At 36.6% G+C, this 18,078-nt stretch overlaps 1 protein-coding gene across 1 annotated transcript in view; it reads left to right on the top strand.

Moving 5' to 3' along the window:
* The window catches only part of LOC114646119 (DENN domain-containing protein 4B-like), a 155,186-nt gene that overhangs the window by 39,577 nt on the left and 97,531 nt on the right, over positions 1–18,078 (top strand). Inside the window, exon 2 of the mRNA XM_028794114.2 lies at positions 14,578–14,895. Coding sequence (XP_028649947.1) covers positions 14,600–14,895 — 296 coding nt within the window. The 5' untranslated portion in view covers positions 14,578–14,599. The remainder of the gene's footprint in view (positions 1–14,577; positions 14,896–18,078) is intronic.

Raw genomic sequence — 18,078 nt, forward strand, 5'->3', positions numbered from 1 at the left:
CTGCCTTCAGTGCATGTCATGTGATGGACTGTCAGGAAGGGGTCTGGCTCATTCTAACCTAGTATACAACAGGTTTGAAAATGTAAGCACGCTGTAACATTCAGATTAATTCAGTGACTTAGTTAATTGATTTGAAAGTTGGTGCATTTTAAATGTTTAGTTATTTCATCAAAGTTACCACATTTTTGTTAAATATTTTTTGTAACAATAAGTCATATTGCTCTTATATATGCAATTACATGAATTAGTAGAGCACACTAAATAAATGTGTTTTAACAGTACTTTATAGTATGTAGTTAAAAACGTAGCCTAAATAGGCTTGTGATGGCTCAACCGCTTTCACAGAGCACAGAGTTCAAGTGATGTAAAAATGGTATTGTTTGCTATGTTCTTGTTAGTTTTGGAGGGTCTGTGGCTAACTGTTGTTCGTATTTCTTAAACATAACATCTTTATAAAGTACATGGTAGAGAGTTAGTCTTTGAAGTCTCAAGGTAAAATTGTCGACTGCTTCAGACTAGGATACAAACCAAGTCTGAAGCTTTACTGATAAATTATAATGTCAGAAAAATATTGTAATGTGAAATATTATATAATCTTTTTTATTTAAAAATGTTTTTAAATAGCAAAAGGATCCCAAAAGAATACCCACCCCATAACCACCCCAACAAAACTTTAATGAGGTAAATACATTGCCCACCTTCTCAGTTTTAGTAACAATTCCATACCACTTAGCTGTCCACTAAATTTGGTATTTGATGAAAGTCAACATATCGACAATAAAGTGAAATTGCCAAAAGAAATAAAAGTGTGACTGCAAATTGACCAATACTAGCACAAAAATCACGATCAATGTTAATCCACAAAAGGAGAAATGCAACTGCACTAAGTTCCCTGTCTAGCTATTAGTATTACTAAAAACTCAATAATTCATTAATTATCAAAATAACTAACGACTTGGAAAGGAACTGATTCATTGTATGATAGGAATATCAAAGGTGACAGTAATCTTAGAGTTTAATTTCAGTTTCAAGATACACAGATGCATAAGCATGTCTTCAGACACGGATAAACCATAACCCTAACTCAGTCTTTGTTGTATGTTGTACCACTAAGCAACTCTTTTAACACAGCGCAAGCTGTAGTTCTGCTTAATCCTTACTATTTGCGACCCAACCAGCCTGTTTGTATACTTTAGAAACCGAACACCACAGTTTAGTCCTTGTTGTGTTCCCTGTGGCTCTGATCTTCTGCAGCTGTAGTTGTTGTTCTTAGTCCATGCTATGTTTATATTAATTAGAGAAGCTGCACCTTTCCTTTGTAATTAATTAGCAGTAGGTTGATAAAATTGCACTTGATTCAAAGATATCTCAAAAATAGTTGAACTGTTCAAACAAATTTCCTCAAAAATAAGTAAGCCAAATTTAAACAAAATCACTCCACTGGGAGAGAGGTTTTTGTATGTGGTCAGATAGACAGACAGGTCTATCATACTAGTTGCTTTCTGCATTATATCCAAACACACCTAGAAATGGGATAAGTAAATGGGTTTGAAAATAGATGAATGAATGCAAGGAAAATTTTTCATTTGAAAATTATTTTATCTGGAATTTTTTTAAAGCCAGTAATATGATATGCTGTTGTGACTCTCAGTACAGTAATCTCTCACTTATCGTGGGAGATAGGTTCCAAGACCGACCGCGATAACTGAATTTCCGCGAAGTAGGGACACCATATTTATTTAATTATTTAATGTGTATTTGGACGTTTTTAAACCCTCCCTGTGTTGTTTACAACCCACCCTTTACTCTATTAATAATAGGGACAACTGCTAAGCAATATGAAATCAGTAGATAAGTTTACACTTACTGTATAGCGAAGTACACGTAGCTATATATGACGTGATGAATATGCTGTGCAGTAAAAATGATGATGATGACTTTTACTGCGCAGCCGATGACTGTATTTAACGTCTCTTCAGACGGCGGTGCCATTTCCTGGGGCACCTCCTCCACGGTTTCCGAAGGTGTATCCGTAGTAGTAGTAGTAGGAACTGGCTCTTTTTTGCGAGGCTGCAAAAACATTGTGATCAGCAGTTGCTGCCGCTGCTTCTTTTTCCGGTCGAAGAGCAGCTTGTAGACGGTCATGACATCGTCGACCTTGTTGCAAAGATTCCTAAAGCAGATTCCATCCAGACTACTGCCTTATCACGTCCACTTGCAACTTGTTTTGCGCCCTGGTTAAAGGACACTGCGGCCGTAGATCTTATATGCTTTTCCTCCTTTTTAAATAAAAAGAATCGTGGACTCATTGATGCTGTAATGGTGTCCTGCAGCGGTGTAGCCGTTCCCTTCCTTCAACATATCCAAAACTTTTACCTTTTCTGCAATCATTTGCATCTTCTGTTGGCGCTTGGACACGGCCCCTGAAGCAGGAGCACGTTAATGCTGAATGAGTGAGATGAGACTTCCTGGTTAATGCAGCACTCCGTCGCTGAGCCAATCAGCAGCACACAGGAATTTAACTGCGTGCTCTGATTGGGTAGCTTCTCAGCCATCCGCCAATAGCATCTCTTCTATGAAATCAACTGGGCAAACCAACTGAGGAAGCAAGTACCAGAAGTAAAAAGACCCATTGTCCGCAGAAACCCGCGAAGCAGCGAAAAATCCGCGTTATATATTTAGATATGCTTACATATAAAATCCGCTAAGTCATGAAGCTGCGAAAAGTGAACCGCGAAGTAGCGAGGGATTACTGTATTTCACTTTTGGACCAGTGCAACCTAAGCCTAATACCCCGGACTTTACAATACCAGCTTTCCAGACAAAAAAAAATAAAAATCTTTTGCATGGTAATAAAAAATTGTGGGGAAGTGTATAGGGATAAAATATAGGGAAGTAACACTGTAGTCGTTCACTGTAGGAAAGGCACTATATTATTTAAAGGTTGTTTCATTTAGTTTATGTATTGGCAAAAGTTAGCACCGAAACTTGCTTGGCTAGGCAGACAATTTGTCTCCTAGATCTTTAAACAATTTATGAATGTGGAATTTGTTAATGTGCTCATTTCAGTTTTGCACTTCTTTTTTACTTTTGATTTGGTTCTGAGTCCTTGAATAATTTTGTTTATTCAGTATTTGTCACCACCTCCAGTTTGGTTACTGGTTTTATTTATGGCTACCAACCTTTTGTGGAGTTCTGCTTTCCTCAGCATCTCCTGTTGCAGCGATCAAAAATTTCAGCGCTTAACATCAGAGTCACAACAGTATATAAGACAACTATGAGCTACCATCAATGTCAGGTTTGTGGACAAAAAAAATTGTGCTAGTTTGAGTTTTCTTTTCAGGGTTTTCAGGAATTTTGTGTTTGGTTTTGATGCACTAGTAAAAGTTTTTTGACCTCTGCCTTTCCTCAGTTATTTTATCATATTTCTGTCCGTACTGTAAAATGCTGCTGTATATAAACTGTGTTTCAAGCTTAATTGATATTTTATTGTGACTTTTTTTCCTGCTTTCATGGCCTGCCATTCTCCCAGAACGCAGCAGTTGTTTTGACCCAGTGAAATTCTGTTTTTCTTTTTTCTTTCTTTCAACTTGTTGTTGATGATGTGCTTATGATTCATGTCCCTTAACTGTCTTTATCTCATTCTTGCAGATGTGCACTCTGACTCTTGCTGCCGCTGCCTCCTCTTCCTAGTGCAGATTTCTCGTTCTCTTACTTTCACACTTAGCTTGAAACAACTTTGTGAAGAAGAGACTCCTTTATTTGCATCATGACTTCATTCCCGGGTGACAGATACCTAGAAATATTACTGCATTAGGATACAGTCCTTCTTCCAGGCTGGTTTTAGCTGACTGCTCCACAGCATGCCAGTTACATACTAAATGAGTTTATAGGGAAGTCATTTTTGTGTTTTTCATATGAGTCTTTCTTGAATATCAAGAAGAGGCAATTACTCTTTGTATAAACAGTAGCAAATATTCATTGGCTGTTTATTACAATTGCAGTCGACTGTCTGACTTTTGTAGTAAGTGTCACTTTTTAAAACTTATTTCAATATAATTATACAGTATATGAATCATATCTAGTGCCTCACAGAGTGCTCTGTTTGCTTATGTGTTGCATTAAACAATTATTCTGGTTAAAAGCAATAGACCTGGAAGTATAAGCAATCTTGGCTTTATAATGGTCGCTCTCTAGAAATGTCTCCTTTGGGTTAACTTTGTGCCGTCCATCCATTATCAAGCCTACTTTTTACAATTCCAGGTCACAAGGCCTGGGCTTCCTGGCAGCTCAGCTATCAAAGCAGGAACTAGTTATTCTAGATAGGGCTAACTAATGCATATGCCCACACTCACTCCTAAAATGTCAGTTGAGAGTCGGAAGGAAACCGTTGTACGTGGGGAAGAAATCCATACAGGCAGGAATCAGTCCAGGGTTTACACGCCAAGTTCAGGCATCATGAGACAGAAGTGTTAAGCATGTTGCCCTTGTCTTTATTTTATCAGAGTTTAGTTGTTTTTAACTCTCTACCCCTTTCATTTTTTTTAAATATTCCTGTTGAAGTATGCACATGGAAAAATGTCAAGTTGCTGACGGTTTGAAAGCACTCTGCAACATGCTGTTAATTTTAGTGCCATTTCATTAGGTTGTCACAACATTTAGTTTTGGCGTGGGATGCTTGGAGATGTTTAAAGAGGGAAGTGTGAAAAAACAGCAACGCCCAGCCTTTAGCCTCAGAGTAAAAATATAAGCCAGCTATAGATACTTTGTAATTGTGCTGGTCTTAAATAACCTCAGACTTCTCCTTTTTTTCTTTTTTCCTCTTTTGTTATATTTCACTAAAATAGGAATAAAAATATTAAAAACAGTAGTATTAAAGAACCATTCTGGACTATTAATGAGTTTTAGTTGAGGTGTCCATGTGAAAGTGCTTTGACCATGTGGCTGAAAGAAAAGTTTATTGATTCAATATGCTTCCTTTTTTATCGGCTTTATTTTTTATTGAAATACATCACATAAAAAGGATGACAAATATAATGCAGTTCTTACTCAAAATAAATGTACATTCTGTTCCGACAAGGTGGAACAATGGCCAAGCCACAAGATAACTGGGCTAGGAGATTAAAGCGAGAGGGTCAAAACTGGAGGGACCATCAGTCATTACACCTATCTGTGTAAAACCAAAACTTGAAGCTGAAGAAAACGCACAAAATTTCTGGTTGCCAAAATATTTAAACCGGAACTACTTTTTGTGAAGTTTTGTGCTTTAATTATCTGTACCCTTGCCATTTAAATCCGATTTCCAGTCATCATAGGGCAACAATGGACCACTTTTCGTATCGGCAAAATGCCAGAAAATTGTGACATTTGTAAAAGAAAGTAGTGACACCGAAACATCAATAAAATAAAGATAAAAATTAAACCTTTGTTTAAAATCAAAGTGAATACAAACCATAAGAACACAAATGTATTCAGTGGGCGAAAAACAAACAAAAATCCATAGCATAATAGAATAAAGGGAAGTGAATAGTTGAAATGTTTTCTAAAAAGCTGTCTACCTTAAAATATTTATTGCTTATTTGGTTCACTAGAATGTGCCATTGTTTAATGAGTAGTTGAATACTAGCTTTTGTTGATCATGTCTTTGTATTTTTCAAATTTGTTTTCCTTATTGCTTTCTTTGGTTGGTCTTATTCTTTCTGGGGATCCAAAATGACAGCAGCACTGTGATTTCATGCAGGTGGCATGTGATGAAGTAGACATTAGGAGCCTTCCCACCACTGGAACTTTGTTTTCAGTAACCACTGAGTTCCTGTATTAAGTAACTTTTATACAAAATATGTGACATTCAAAGAAGAGTGATGCAGTGCGGCTCTTAAGAGTGATGTGGTACAAAATGCAACGTGATTGGGAGTTCACTTGGGACCTCCCCAACCGTATCGCTTCAAAGTGATCGTGACTTTACAGTGGAGATTATTGGGTGGATGCGGAGCATTGTGTGGCACACCAGGGAGGTGGCTCTGAAGAGCGTAATGGTATAAAGTGCATCACTCCATCTTCACCGAAAACTCTACAAAGTCCAACCTACTAACAGATTTGTAAGGTGGCACCGTTGCTTATGGTCAACCATTCTGCACAAATCATTGCCCAAGCCCTACCCACAAGAGTTTCTGGTTGAACAGAAAATTCATAACCTGGAGTAGGAGCTAAAAAAATGACCAGGAACTACCTACTGAAAACAACAAATGGCGGTGGGAATCCTACAAAAGTTCCTGAATTTCTGAAAAGTTTCCCTGAGTATCCCTGGTTCCTGAAAAACGTTTCTATGGTGGGAAATCACCTATTGTTTTCTGACTTCAAGGGGGCATTTCCCTCTATAAAAAGAAGCCAAAGATAATTAAGATTGTGTGCGTCCTGCACCTGTGCTATGCTTTTCTGGAACTGATTTGTTTAATTTTTTGGAATCTTTATTCATTTCCTATTTTCTGTTTTATTGTTACTTGGTGATGACACTCTTAAGGCCATTTTTGTGACTTTCTCTAGCATGATGGCTGCCAATCACATGATTCACGCAATTTTTTGAGTCATCACTCCCAGCTTATTTAAGATAGTAGCATGCAATATTATGTTATCCTTGTGTGGAAGAAATTTGAAAAACCAAGCTGTTCGTTAGTGTGAGTTAGGGAAAAGAAACCAAAGATATTTTAATTTTTGTTTTCACAGTCCTGTTTTGGTTTAGGTTTAGTTTGTCTCCTCAGGTTTTTGAACTCTCTCATGTAACCTAATCACATATTTGCCTTTCCCTACTGATGCCTTCCTTCTTCTGGTATTTTCCATTTAACTGAATCTTTACTCTGAGCACTTCATGATTCCAGGTGTCTACAAAAATGAGCTCTTCTCATTTATCTGTAAAGTTTAAACATGAATTAAAAAAATAAGTTCTTTTTGCAGATTATTTTTTGGATGTTTTAAGCTAAAGTTTTGTGCTATCTTTAGCTCATGTGTAGCTAGTCTGTGCCAAAAGGTACATGTACTGTTTTCATACAGCTGTGATTGTAAAGCAAACCATTGTGGGCTCCGCCAGTTTGGCTTTTTATAGCTGCTTTAGTCTCACTACCTCTGCCAGCATTCTTGTTACTTAGCAGCACATTCTTGCCTCCAGAATATTAATTATTTTTTTATTTGTTGTGACAGCTTGCCAGTGTACAATATATCTAGTAGTATATCATCAGTTGAAATAAATTTAGAATTTGTGTTTTTTTGTTTGACATTGTGTAAATTCATTGTCTGTCTTAAATTGTTTTTTGTGCACTAGAGGTAATGTTACCACTGATATTGTTACCATACCTGAGTTCCAGAGGTGATATCAGTTTCTAGGCAACTGTGACACTTTTGGGATTGTAAGCATTTAAGCCCCACAATCCCAACATAAAACAGTTAAGCAACAGTTAAGTCTTAAATTCTGTGTTAGAGATCTATTTTGTATGGTTTTTTTTTATCTGGTTACTGAGTATTTGAGCAGAACCTTAAAAGCTTTTAGAAAATATCTGGTTAAGAGATTGGGACAGCTCTAACAAAAAAGTTATATTTGTCAAACTTTTTTTCTGCATCTTCTCAGGATCTTGCTGAGGCACCTTGTCCATTGTAAAGATTTATTATTTTGCTTAAGCAATAAAAATTGAAGCTGTCCCCCACCCCAGTCACAGACACACAGGTTTATTTTTTCCAGGAACATTTTTTCATTTATTTTTTATAGTGACTTTTAGAAAGTATTTGCTAAGGTCCTATGTGAGAGGTTGGAAAAATCAAAGAGATATGAGTTCAGGATGTCATAAATAGATGAGTGCAGAATTGGATAAAGCACAGAAGCTGAGGGTGATAATGTGAGGAACCTTATCAGAATTGGGTGAATTTAAGATTGGTGTCCCATAGGGGTCAGTGCTATGGCTGGTACTATTTTTAATATAATATATATATATATATATATATATATATATATATGTAATTGATTTGGATAGGAACAGGGGTGGCACGGTGGTGCAGTAGTAGCACTGCTGCCTCGCAGTAAGGAGACCCGGGTTTGCTTCCCGGGTCCTCCCTGCGTGGAGTTTGCATGTTCTCCCCGTGTCTGCGTGGGTTTTCTCCGGGTGCTCCGGTTTCCTCCCACAGTCCAAAGAAATGTAGGTTAGGTGGATTGGCAATTCTAAATTGGCCCTGGTGTGTGCTTGGTGTGTGTGTGTTTGTGCACGTGTGTCCTGCGGTGGGTTGGCGCCCTGCCCGGGATTTGTTCCTGCCTTGCGCCCTGTGTTGGCTGGGATTGGCTCCAGCAGACCCCCATGACCCTGTGTTCGGATTCAGCGGGTTGGAAAATGGATGGATGGATGGATAGGAATATAAATAACAAGCTGGTTAAGTTTCCAGATGATTCCAGTCTAGGAGGACTGGCAGGTAATCTAGAATTCGTTGAATCATTACAGAGGGACTTGGACAGCATACAGTCTTGGGCAGATTTGTGGCAAATCAAATTTAATGTCAGTAAATGCAAAGTATTGCACATAGGAAGCAAAAATGTGAAAATTGAATACACAAATGGAGAAAATTGAAAGTACACCTTATGAGAAGCATTTAAGAGTTGTAGTGGACTCATCAATGTTAGGAAGTTTTTTTCACATTGAGAACCATAGACACATGGAATAAGTTATAAGTTGTGTGGTAGACGTCAGGACTTTAGTGACCTTCAAAACTCAACTTGATATTATTTTGGAGGAATTAAGTGGATTGTGATCCCTTCCGTGGCTGGTTTATCAATAATTCCAGGACAGGCTACAGAGCAGCGTAATTGACATGTTTGCATTTTTGTAAAGACTTACTGTTTTTCTGCTGTTCTGTCACAGTTTCATGTTTGTAAACTCTGTGACTGCACTGCGCCTGTACATGGGAAACATATATAAGAATATATTAAGCTGAAATAAATTTTACTATGCAAAGCTCTGTCCTAAATAGAACTATTGTACAAGTTAAAATTCATTAATAATCAAAGCTTATACTTTAAGTTGCATAAAAATAAGAAATCAATCATTTCACAGTTACATCAAAATGTCTTTAGCTTACACAGAAATGGTGACCTTTGGACATAAACATGCGGATTTAAAAGTCTTATAAGTTGTTTCTGTCCAAATTCCTCTCTTAACCCATATTTTCCTTCTCCTGGACCATTCTACATTCTCTCTTAATCCACTCCAGCAGAACCTGTTTTTGCTGTGTACTATTGCCACCACCATTTGGGTTTTGGCCTGTCACTTGACAGCCCTTCTTTCTTTCTCTGTTGATTCTTTGAAAAATTCTTCCTATAATGTTGTTCTTCTTAAGAAGTGATTCTTCTTGGGAGGCGTTTTATCATAAAGACACTAACGTGGCATTTAGACACTTTAATTTCTCCAGAAAGTTCCAGGAAACAGGAAGAGGTGTGGTACATGGGTAATAAACAATATGTTCTTTATGGTTTTGTGCAAGCATACTACAACTTACATCCTTTTAGAGTAACTGCTGTGGAAGTCAAATCTTTGAAATATACATATTATGAAGGAATGACATGGGCAGTATGGGCTATTGCTGACACAATATGAAAAAATCTGATTGGCACGTGGCAGAGGAGAGCTCAACTTATTAAAGGAGTGATTTTCTCTCTCTGTGTGTTTGTGTAGGGAGGAGGAAAGTTGACACACAGATACAGTATCTGTAATCTCAACAAGTAGATGCACAATGGCAGCGGGTTTTGTAAATTATTTTTGTTTTTGGTTTTAGTGACTATGTGCATGAATAATGAACAACAAATTACACAAAAATGATAAAGCTTGCGTACACACAAAAGTAGACCCTAAATGTGAATAAGCAACTTTCCGTGCAAATGTGGTTATTTATAAAAGAGCAATTGCTAGGAGAACTTGTGTATATTTATGGCAGCTGTGACCTATCTGTAGACAACATGTCCGAGAAAGTGAGAAATGATGACACCATTGATAACTTAGGGAATTGCAGCCAAACCTGCTAAGTGACAACTTGCACACACCGATCTGATATTGTAATGTGTGTTTATATGAAAAACATATTAAACCTCAAAAGTGATGAATGTGTTTGTACAAACTCTACTGTAGTTGCCTTTTAAGAGGGCATATTTGCATTGAATCACTTTCTTGGGCTTTTTGACAGGATATGTAAGTTACCTGTTGTCATTTCTCAGGATTAGAAACCAACACAATCCCTTATTATCAGTATTTGCTTTAAGTAAAAACAAAGATTTAATTCAATCTCTGAGTACAGGAATGCTATAAAAATAGTCATGTAGCCAATTCATAGCGTATTGGTTTGACACAACATGGCTTATTTTGCAATTCTTTTAGACTATGCAAAAAATCATCCATGAAGGGAACAAGCATTTAGGGACCAGCAGGATTTTTATGACCATTGCGACTAGCTTATGCACCAATTTAGGCTTCCAAGAACCAACCGCTTTAAACTATGTGCTGAATTGCTCCTGGCATCAGAAACACAGATTGCCCAAAATCAGCCTCCACTGGTTAATATCCAGGTTTTAACCAATAGTTGGCTTTCTGGCAACAAGTATCTACCAGAGGGAAGCTTCAGCTCCATCACACCTGCTTGTTGGAATCCATAAATGACTGACGAGGTGCTACATTCAGTTTCTGCATGGTGTGGGTGTATAGACCAATATAAAAAGATAACTTGCAGCAATGTCCGGTTTCCTAATCTATTTGGGGCAATTGACAGCAATACGTTGTAAGAAGGGCACCTAACAAGAAAGAAACTGCTTTTATTAACCATAAGCAGTTATATTCCATTAACGTACAATTCATCTATAAAACCAAGATGTGACTGACAAATGTCATGGCTCGGTGACCTGGGATAATCCATGATTCATTTATTTTGAGACAAAGAAGCATTGTCAGACTGCTTTCTGATGGTGCTGTATGTAATAACTGGTTGTTGGTAAGGTAACTGGCTGAGCCCTCACTGATTCATATGGCCTGTACTTTTCATATTAACAGCAATCATGTCATTACATGTGCCAGGTGATACTGCTTACCTGCTCCTTATGCCTTTTATTGAAGCACAACAAAAAATGACATGTATTTTCCTGTTATTTGGCATACACATACTTTCAAGCTCAAATACATGCAAGTTTTTATAAATGACACCCCCAGTGGTGGAGTGGTGGCAAAGTCAACAATATAAGGTTGGGGCAAGTCGATTTAAAGCTTTAAAAACAAATAGTAATACTATAAAATGAATCCTAAAATGAACTGGGACCAATGAACGAAAGCTAAAACCAGAGAGATGTGACATCTTTTCTTGTGCTGATCAATCCTGCCGCAGCATTCTGTACTAATTGCAAACAGCAAAGACAATTGACTTAAACCCATATAAGACTTACAGTAATCTAAATGTAAAGATACAAATGCATGGATTACGTTCTCTAAATCAGTAAATAATATTGCCCTCGCTATAGAGATCGTTCTAAGATGAGAAAAGCATCCCTTGACAATCAAGTTTACTTGTTTGTGATTTGAGGATAAAAATTTACCCCAGATTTGACCAGTGCTTTAGGCTTTTGGAGAACCTTACAAGTGTAGGAAGACCAAAGAAGATCACTTAAAATTTGTTTTCGTTCAGCTAGAGAAATATATTTGCAAACCAGCCTTTAATCTCTTTCTCTCTAGCAGTCATAAATCTGAAAGGAAATATTTTATTTCCTAAGGATCTGCGTCAAAGGTAGCATATAAATTGAAAAGAGAACAGGCCCAAAATAGAGCCCTTTGGGACTCCACATGAGACAACAGCAGTAGAACTGATTTCCAATATTGACCGAAGAAGTTCTGTGAATGTAAATGGCAAGACATTTGAGCCATGTACCCTGGACGCTGAACCAATTTTCAAGGTATTTGCAGAATATAGTATGATTAACTGTATCAAAATCAACAGTTAAATTCAGTAAAATCTGGTGATTGTCATTGTGAATCAACATCAAGTAACGAGTCATTGGTAACCTTAAAAAGAGCTGACTCCATATTATGGAAAGCTGTGAACCCTGACTGGAATAATTCCAGTATATTGTAATTACCAACGAAGGACAGCAGCAGAGAAAAAAAAAAAACAACCTTTTCAACAACTTTAGAGAGTGTCGGCAATTTAAAAATAGGGTCTGATTTACTAAATTAACTAGGGGCTAGTCCATGTTTTTAAAGTTCAGCCTGAACCATGCCATGCTTAAATGAGGCAGAGACATTACTGGTGGCGTGACAAGTATTAATAATAGGCTGGGTAATAGGGCCAATAATATCAAAAGTCTCTTTAAATAAACAAGTTGGAATTACATCAAGAGGGAAAGATGTGGAAACAGTTTTTGCAAGCGAAGAAAGGCAAACAAGGTCAAAAGTCAGGCACAATAAAGGGATGGAGACAGATGGTATAAAGGAAGATCAGTGCCTATAATGTAGCTGTGTGTCAGGAATGTTAAGTATGTCATTTATTGTTTTGAGCAATACTCTTGGTTTTCAGTAACCTTTGGAAATAATATCTTAAAAGTATTTTGTCCTGCCTAATTTAACAACTTGTTGAAATTCAGAGAGGTTTTCAAAATATTGTATTTATAATAAGACCCAATCCCTACCCTCTATATTCTTTGCTAAAATTATAAGATAACTATGTTTTGTAGTTTATTGACTTTTAAATCAATATATGCATTAGAATCGATGGAGTCTTGCAACTGATATAAACAAAGTGTTTGTTGATAGTATGGCAGGTAAAGCAGATGGATGTGACGTAGAGTTCACTGTCTGCACATGCGCAGGCTTTGTTTTACGTTCACCTTGTTGTACTTAAGCAATTACTGCTCAGAGAAATAAGTTACTCTGCACACAGGGAAACTCAGAGGGAGAGGGTGTTGTAGGGCTACAGTCCTTTTCAAAACAGGCCAGTTGGACATCATGAAATTATGAAGAGCATGTCTGTGTTATAGATTGCATGGGCCAGATCATTTTTTTGTGCCTCCCGCAAAAGATCAATTCAAGTGGTCTGTATTCTAGTGCAGCCATTGTAAAAGCTGTTGTAAAGAATTAAGAAAAGTATAGGAAAAACCGGTCCTAAATCGTATTGGTGTCAGAGCATTTTATTCTCCTAGTAATACACCAGCAAATTAACAAAACATTGTTTAAACTGCAGACCACGATTATTGTGATCTCTGCTTACTGGTTTTAGAGAAATTATTTTTCCATGACCTAGATAAATAGGTTGAAAAATGGACAACTGAAGTTTTACATAATGGACGTGCATGTTGACTCTTCCCAGGCATCTCTGCATGTCCTTTGTAGTGTGGCAGTTATTTTTCTTTTTTCCCAAAAACTGTGTCTGTAAAGTGAATTTAGGAATGAAAAAATATGTCTCTAAAGTCAAATAAATGTGGTCTGTGTTTACAATTCTAATCTAAAGCTTCCTAAGATGATGTTATATATGGAAATTTGCCTTTTGTAAAATAAAGGCTGTATCTACAGTGAAACTCTAAAAAAAAAAAAAAAAAAAAAATGTCATATCATTTTATTAATTCTGAAACACTGAAATAATTTAAATGTGTTTCTAGTAGGAGGGATTAATCATAAACCAAAACACATCATGCAAAGATCTGTTTTTAGGAATTTATATCATGTTGTATTCATATAGCTTTATGTGAGTTAAAGTGAAAACATTTCCAGGTTGTTTGCTTCTTATTCTCAGGAATCACTTCAAGATGATGTGCGATCTATAAAGAATTCAAGGTTTCTCTCCTAAATCCTAAAATTTGGGTTTGTAAAGAAAGACATATTTATAGTCAGACAAGCCTGGATTATATCAAATACCAGACTTAAATGATTGAACAAATGTGATGTCAGTACACAGATTAAGGATCAATGGCCGCCTGTTCGGGAGATTGACAGAATTTTATGATATTCAATCAGCTGACAAATTTTTTTTTTCCAGACTAAGTAACTGATCCAGCATTGCTTATAACATTATGTTGTCCTTTGGATGTAAATGCTATCAATGATGGGGATGTCCTTTGCAATAGCAAGCATATCATTCTGAGGTCTTAGAGAAGTGTAGTTAAATTCTCCGTCTCCAGCAGTGATCTTAGAAGTGACATTAATCATAACATGTTAACATGGTGATGCAGTAGTTAGCTCTGTTGGCTTACTGCTTCAAGGAGTCTTAGTTTAAACCCCAGTCTAGTCCTTGACTGTGTGGAGTTTGTACATTATCTCAACGTGTTTTCCTGTGCTCTTTTTTTCTCTCATGGGTTCCAATGTTCCACTCACTTTCAAAGACTTGTAAGGTTGATCAGTAGGCCCAGTGTGTGTGTGTGTAGTGTGATAGTCTGGTACCTCATTCAGAGCTGGTTCTTGTCTTGCACAAAGTTTTAACAGTAAAAGCTGTGGCACTTAGTACCTGTAAAATAACATTAACTAGGTTCAGAAAAAGGAAGGAATAATTAATCAAAATATATGTTTTTTGTTTTATTTCCTTCAGGTGTCGTAGGTGCACAAGCAGCATGACGGAAGAGAAATGCCCTCAGCTGGTTGACTACTTTGTGGTGGCAGGCTTAACAGCAGGTTCCAAGCCACTAGATGAAGATGGCCAGCAGAGAGGTGCCCGTCCTGTGGAGCCTATCACAGAAGTGGTGGTCATCATCCGGTCACTTGGAGAAGATGTGCCTGAGGGCTTTACATGCATTGAAAAATCTCAGTCTGGACACTCTGCAGACCTCAGTGCTGGCTTGCTCAACAATCCCCATATGTTTCTATGCTACAAACGAGGACGAGAAAAGCCTCCCATCCTTGACCTTGGGTAAGTTGTTCCTTATTGCTTTTCCTTCCTTGTCTTTGTAATGAAAAGTTAATAAAACTGATCATTTGGTGTGTTAAAATGTGAATATTACTTAAATATACACAATAAGGTTATTTTATACAGAAATTGATTTTGTATTACTGAGTCATAGAATAAAAATTTTGTTGTGATAAGACTTCCTAATAATTATATACATTATACACAAATCTTTATTACTGTGCAAGAGATTTCAGAAGAAGGGATTTTAATCTAGTAAAAAAACAGAGAATTGTTTTGTTATATCCACAACAAAATAACAGAATACATGTCAACTCCAATTTGGTTTGCATGCTTCTGGAGTTTCTATTCATTTTCATTAATCCAGTCACTTAAATAAATAGTGGAGAAAAAAGAAATGATGGTCAGGGTTTGCATTGTGATAAAGGACAGCAAAATGCCCTACACTGCTTTCAACAGTCTTCAATTTGTACAGAGTAATGATAAGCAGTTGTTGCATTTAGAGCTCATCGTTTTTTGAATTAATATTCCAAATATTGTAATTAACATGATTTACTGATTTACATAACCTTAAGTGGTGAACATGCAGATTATTCTGTACAAGTCAAAAGCCATTTTAAAATTCTTTTTAATATTCACAGAATGGTTTTCCATACCCTAGATGTGATTCCTTTTGCTACAGTTATTTTTTAATCTCATTACTGGCATGCAGCATAAATAACAAAGCAGAAAATGCCAAGTGGTGGATCTCTTGTTTTGACTGAATTCTTTTTTTTTGTGATCAAGTCCTTATTGAGATAAAATGCTTAAAATGTCGGAATCCAGTCAAACCAATGTAAAAAACCTATAAGAACAATTCAAAAGAAAATACTGTGATTAAAGAATATACACTATGAATCAAAATTTTTAAAACACCTTACTTTTTCCAGTTTTTCTTCAAATTTAATCAGTTGAAATGCAATGAAAGACCTAAAATGATGAAAAGGTAAGCAGTAAACTGCTAGATGTTTAAATTTAAATTTTAGCTTAGCAAAACTGGAAAAAAGGTAATGTCAGAATATTGAAAATGGGCCTTCTTCAGTGAACAATTAATAGGTTACAATCTACAGATGTTCTGCAGCATTTAAAGTAAATTAAGCCTTGCAAGTTCAAGCAAACAATTTGCACAGGTGTCCCAACTTATGTTGATTACTTAAAAATCATCTACCTGTCTCAAAGCAGAGTTGGAACAGACTTTGTTACTATGCTCTGTGAAGTACTACTTAGACAATATTACAGTGGCGTAGAACAAATAAACAATGGCAAATAAAACAAATAAGTCAAGGAATCTTTAAGTGTACCGAATTTGATTAAAATTTTGATTCATCAATGTAGCCACCTTTTGCTGATATAACAGACAAACTGTGGTAACCTTTTTTATTTAGAATGCCAATTACTTTGTGCAAGTCACCAACTCTACCTCCAGCAAAAGAACCCCAGACCATCACACCTCCAGGAACCATATTTTCACCAACTAGATGGCATACAAACAGCATGCATGATGAACCGAAGTTTTTAAATTTTGATTCATCGGTCCATAAGACTTTCTTCCAGTCTGCAACAGTGCACAGCTGGTGTTTCAAGTGTCCTTTAAGGAATGGCTTTCTTACGGCCACTCAACCTGTCAAACCTGCAACACGGTCTCCTCTTCATAGTAGAAAGGGAGACTTGTTTTTTTTCGACCACTGTTAAGCTGTGCTGGAAGCTGTTTTGCTGTGAAGCGCCTACCTTGCAAGCTAGGGACCCTCAGAAATTTGTCTTCTGATTGAGTTGTGACTTTGGGTCTGCCAGTTCTCTTCCTACCAGAGTTTCTTCTAGTTTTCAATTGCCTTTGGATTGTGTAGGACATGGTTCTCATCTCATATTCCAGTCTTTTTTTTGTTTTTTGTCTTTTGCAATTTCTCTAAATTAAAGAACACTTCTAAGGGTAATAATGCTTTGTCTCATTTCATTTGTTAATTTCCTTATCTTGCTGTTATCACAGGAACTTACAACATTCTAGGGTGTAGAGGTGTAGTAACACAGTCTGTTCCAACTCTGCTTTAAGACAGACAGAGGGTTTTTAAGTAATCAATGGAAGTTAGGACACTTGAGCAAATTGTTTGCTTCAACTTTCAAGACTTAATTTACAGTGATTGCTGCTGAACATCTGTACATTGTAACCTATTAGTTGTTCCATGAAGAAGGCCCATTTGTAATATTCTGACACTTCCTTTTTTCTGGTTTTGCTAACCCAAACTTTAAATTTAAACGTTTGGCAGTTTACTGCTTAACTTTTCATCTGTTTTAGTTCATTCATTGCATTTCAACTGATTACATTTGAAGAAAAACAGAGGTGCTCTAAAACTGTTAACAAGTAGGTTATAGATTAGGATCAAGCTCAAATTGACGGATATTAGGTTATTTAAATGTATTATGGTTAACAATAACACATTTATGAAATAAATGGGGTTTGGCAAATATAACCATTAATGTTTGAATAGAAAACAATTTTTAAAGAAATTAAATCTGTTTCTGGCTGGTAGTTGTTTTTGCAAATCCAGAATGAAGTTCTGCTTTTAGACTCTGATGCAAATACAGATTTGTACTTTGTAGTAATTTTAACTCATTTTGAATGATTTTAATAATCAAGATGTATGTGATGAGGTTGAGGACTGTAACATGGGGAAAACATGTGTACCAAAGGAGGTAAAATGACAGGCTACATTAGACATTAAACTTTAGCTTTGTCTCTGCAGAAAGCTGCTGTCAGGTCACCTCAGATGATCAAACAAAAAAAAATGCCAGCTAGTGGGTTACAGCATTCATTATACAGCAGCCCAGTAATAATTAATGAAAACTTGTAGGTGAAGTGTTGTCTGTCACTCTCTTTCTCTTTCTCTATCCATCTTTTATCAAATTTACTTACTGTAATTCAATTTAGGGTCATTTAGGGGGAGGAGATGCTTCACGCTGTTAGCACTGGATGAAATACAGTACTCATCCCTCCTGTAGCATCATGCTTAGTGTAAAAGGATGTGGTTCTTGGGTGATAAAATGGTACAGAATTAAAGGCTATGAGAGTTTACTTGCCAGAGATAGTTTATGAAGCAAGGAAGTGCCATGCAAGAAACCTTTGGAAATCAGATTAACACTAGGATCCCTGAA

This window comes from Erpetoichthys calabaricus, chromosome 2, assembly GCF_900747795.2.
Source record: "Erpetoichthys calabaricus chromosome 2, fErpCal1.3, whole genome shotgun sequence".
Lineage (NCBI taxonomy): Eukaryota > Metazoa > Chordata > Cladistia > Polypteriformes > Polypteridae > Erpetoichthys > Erpetoichthys calabaricus.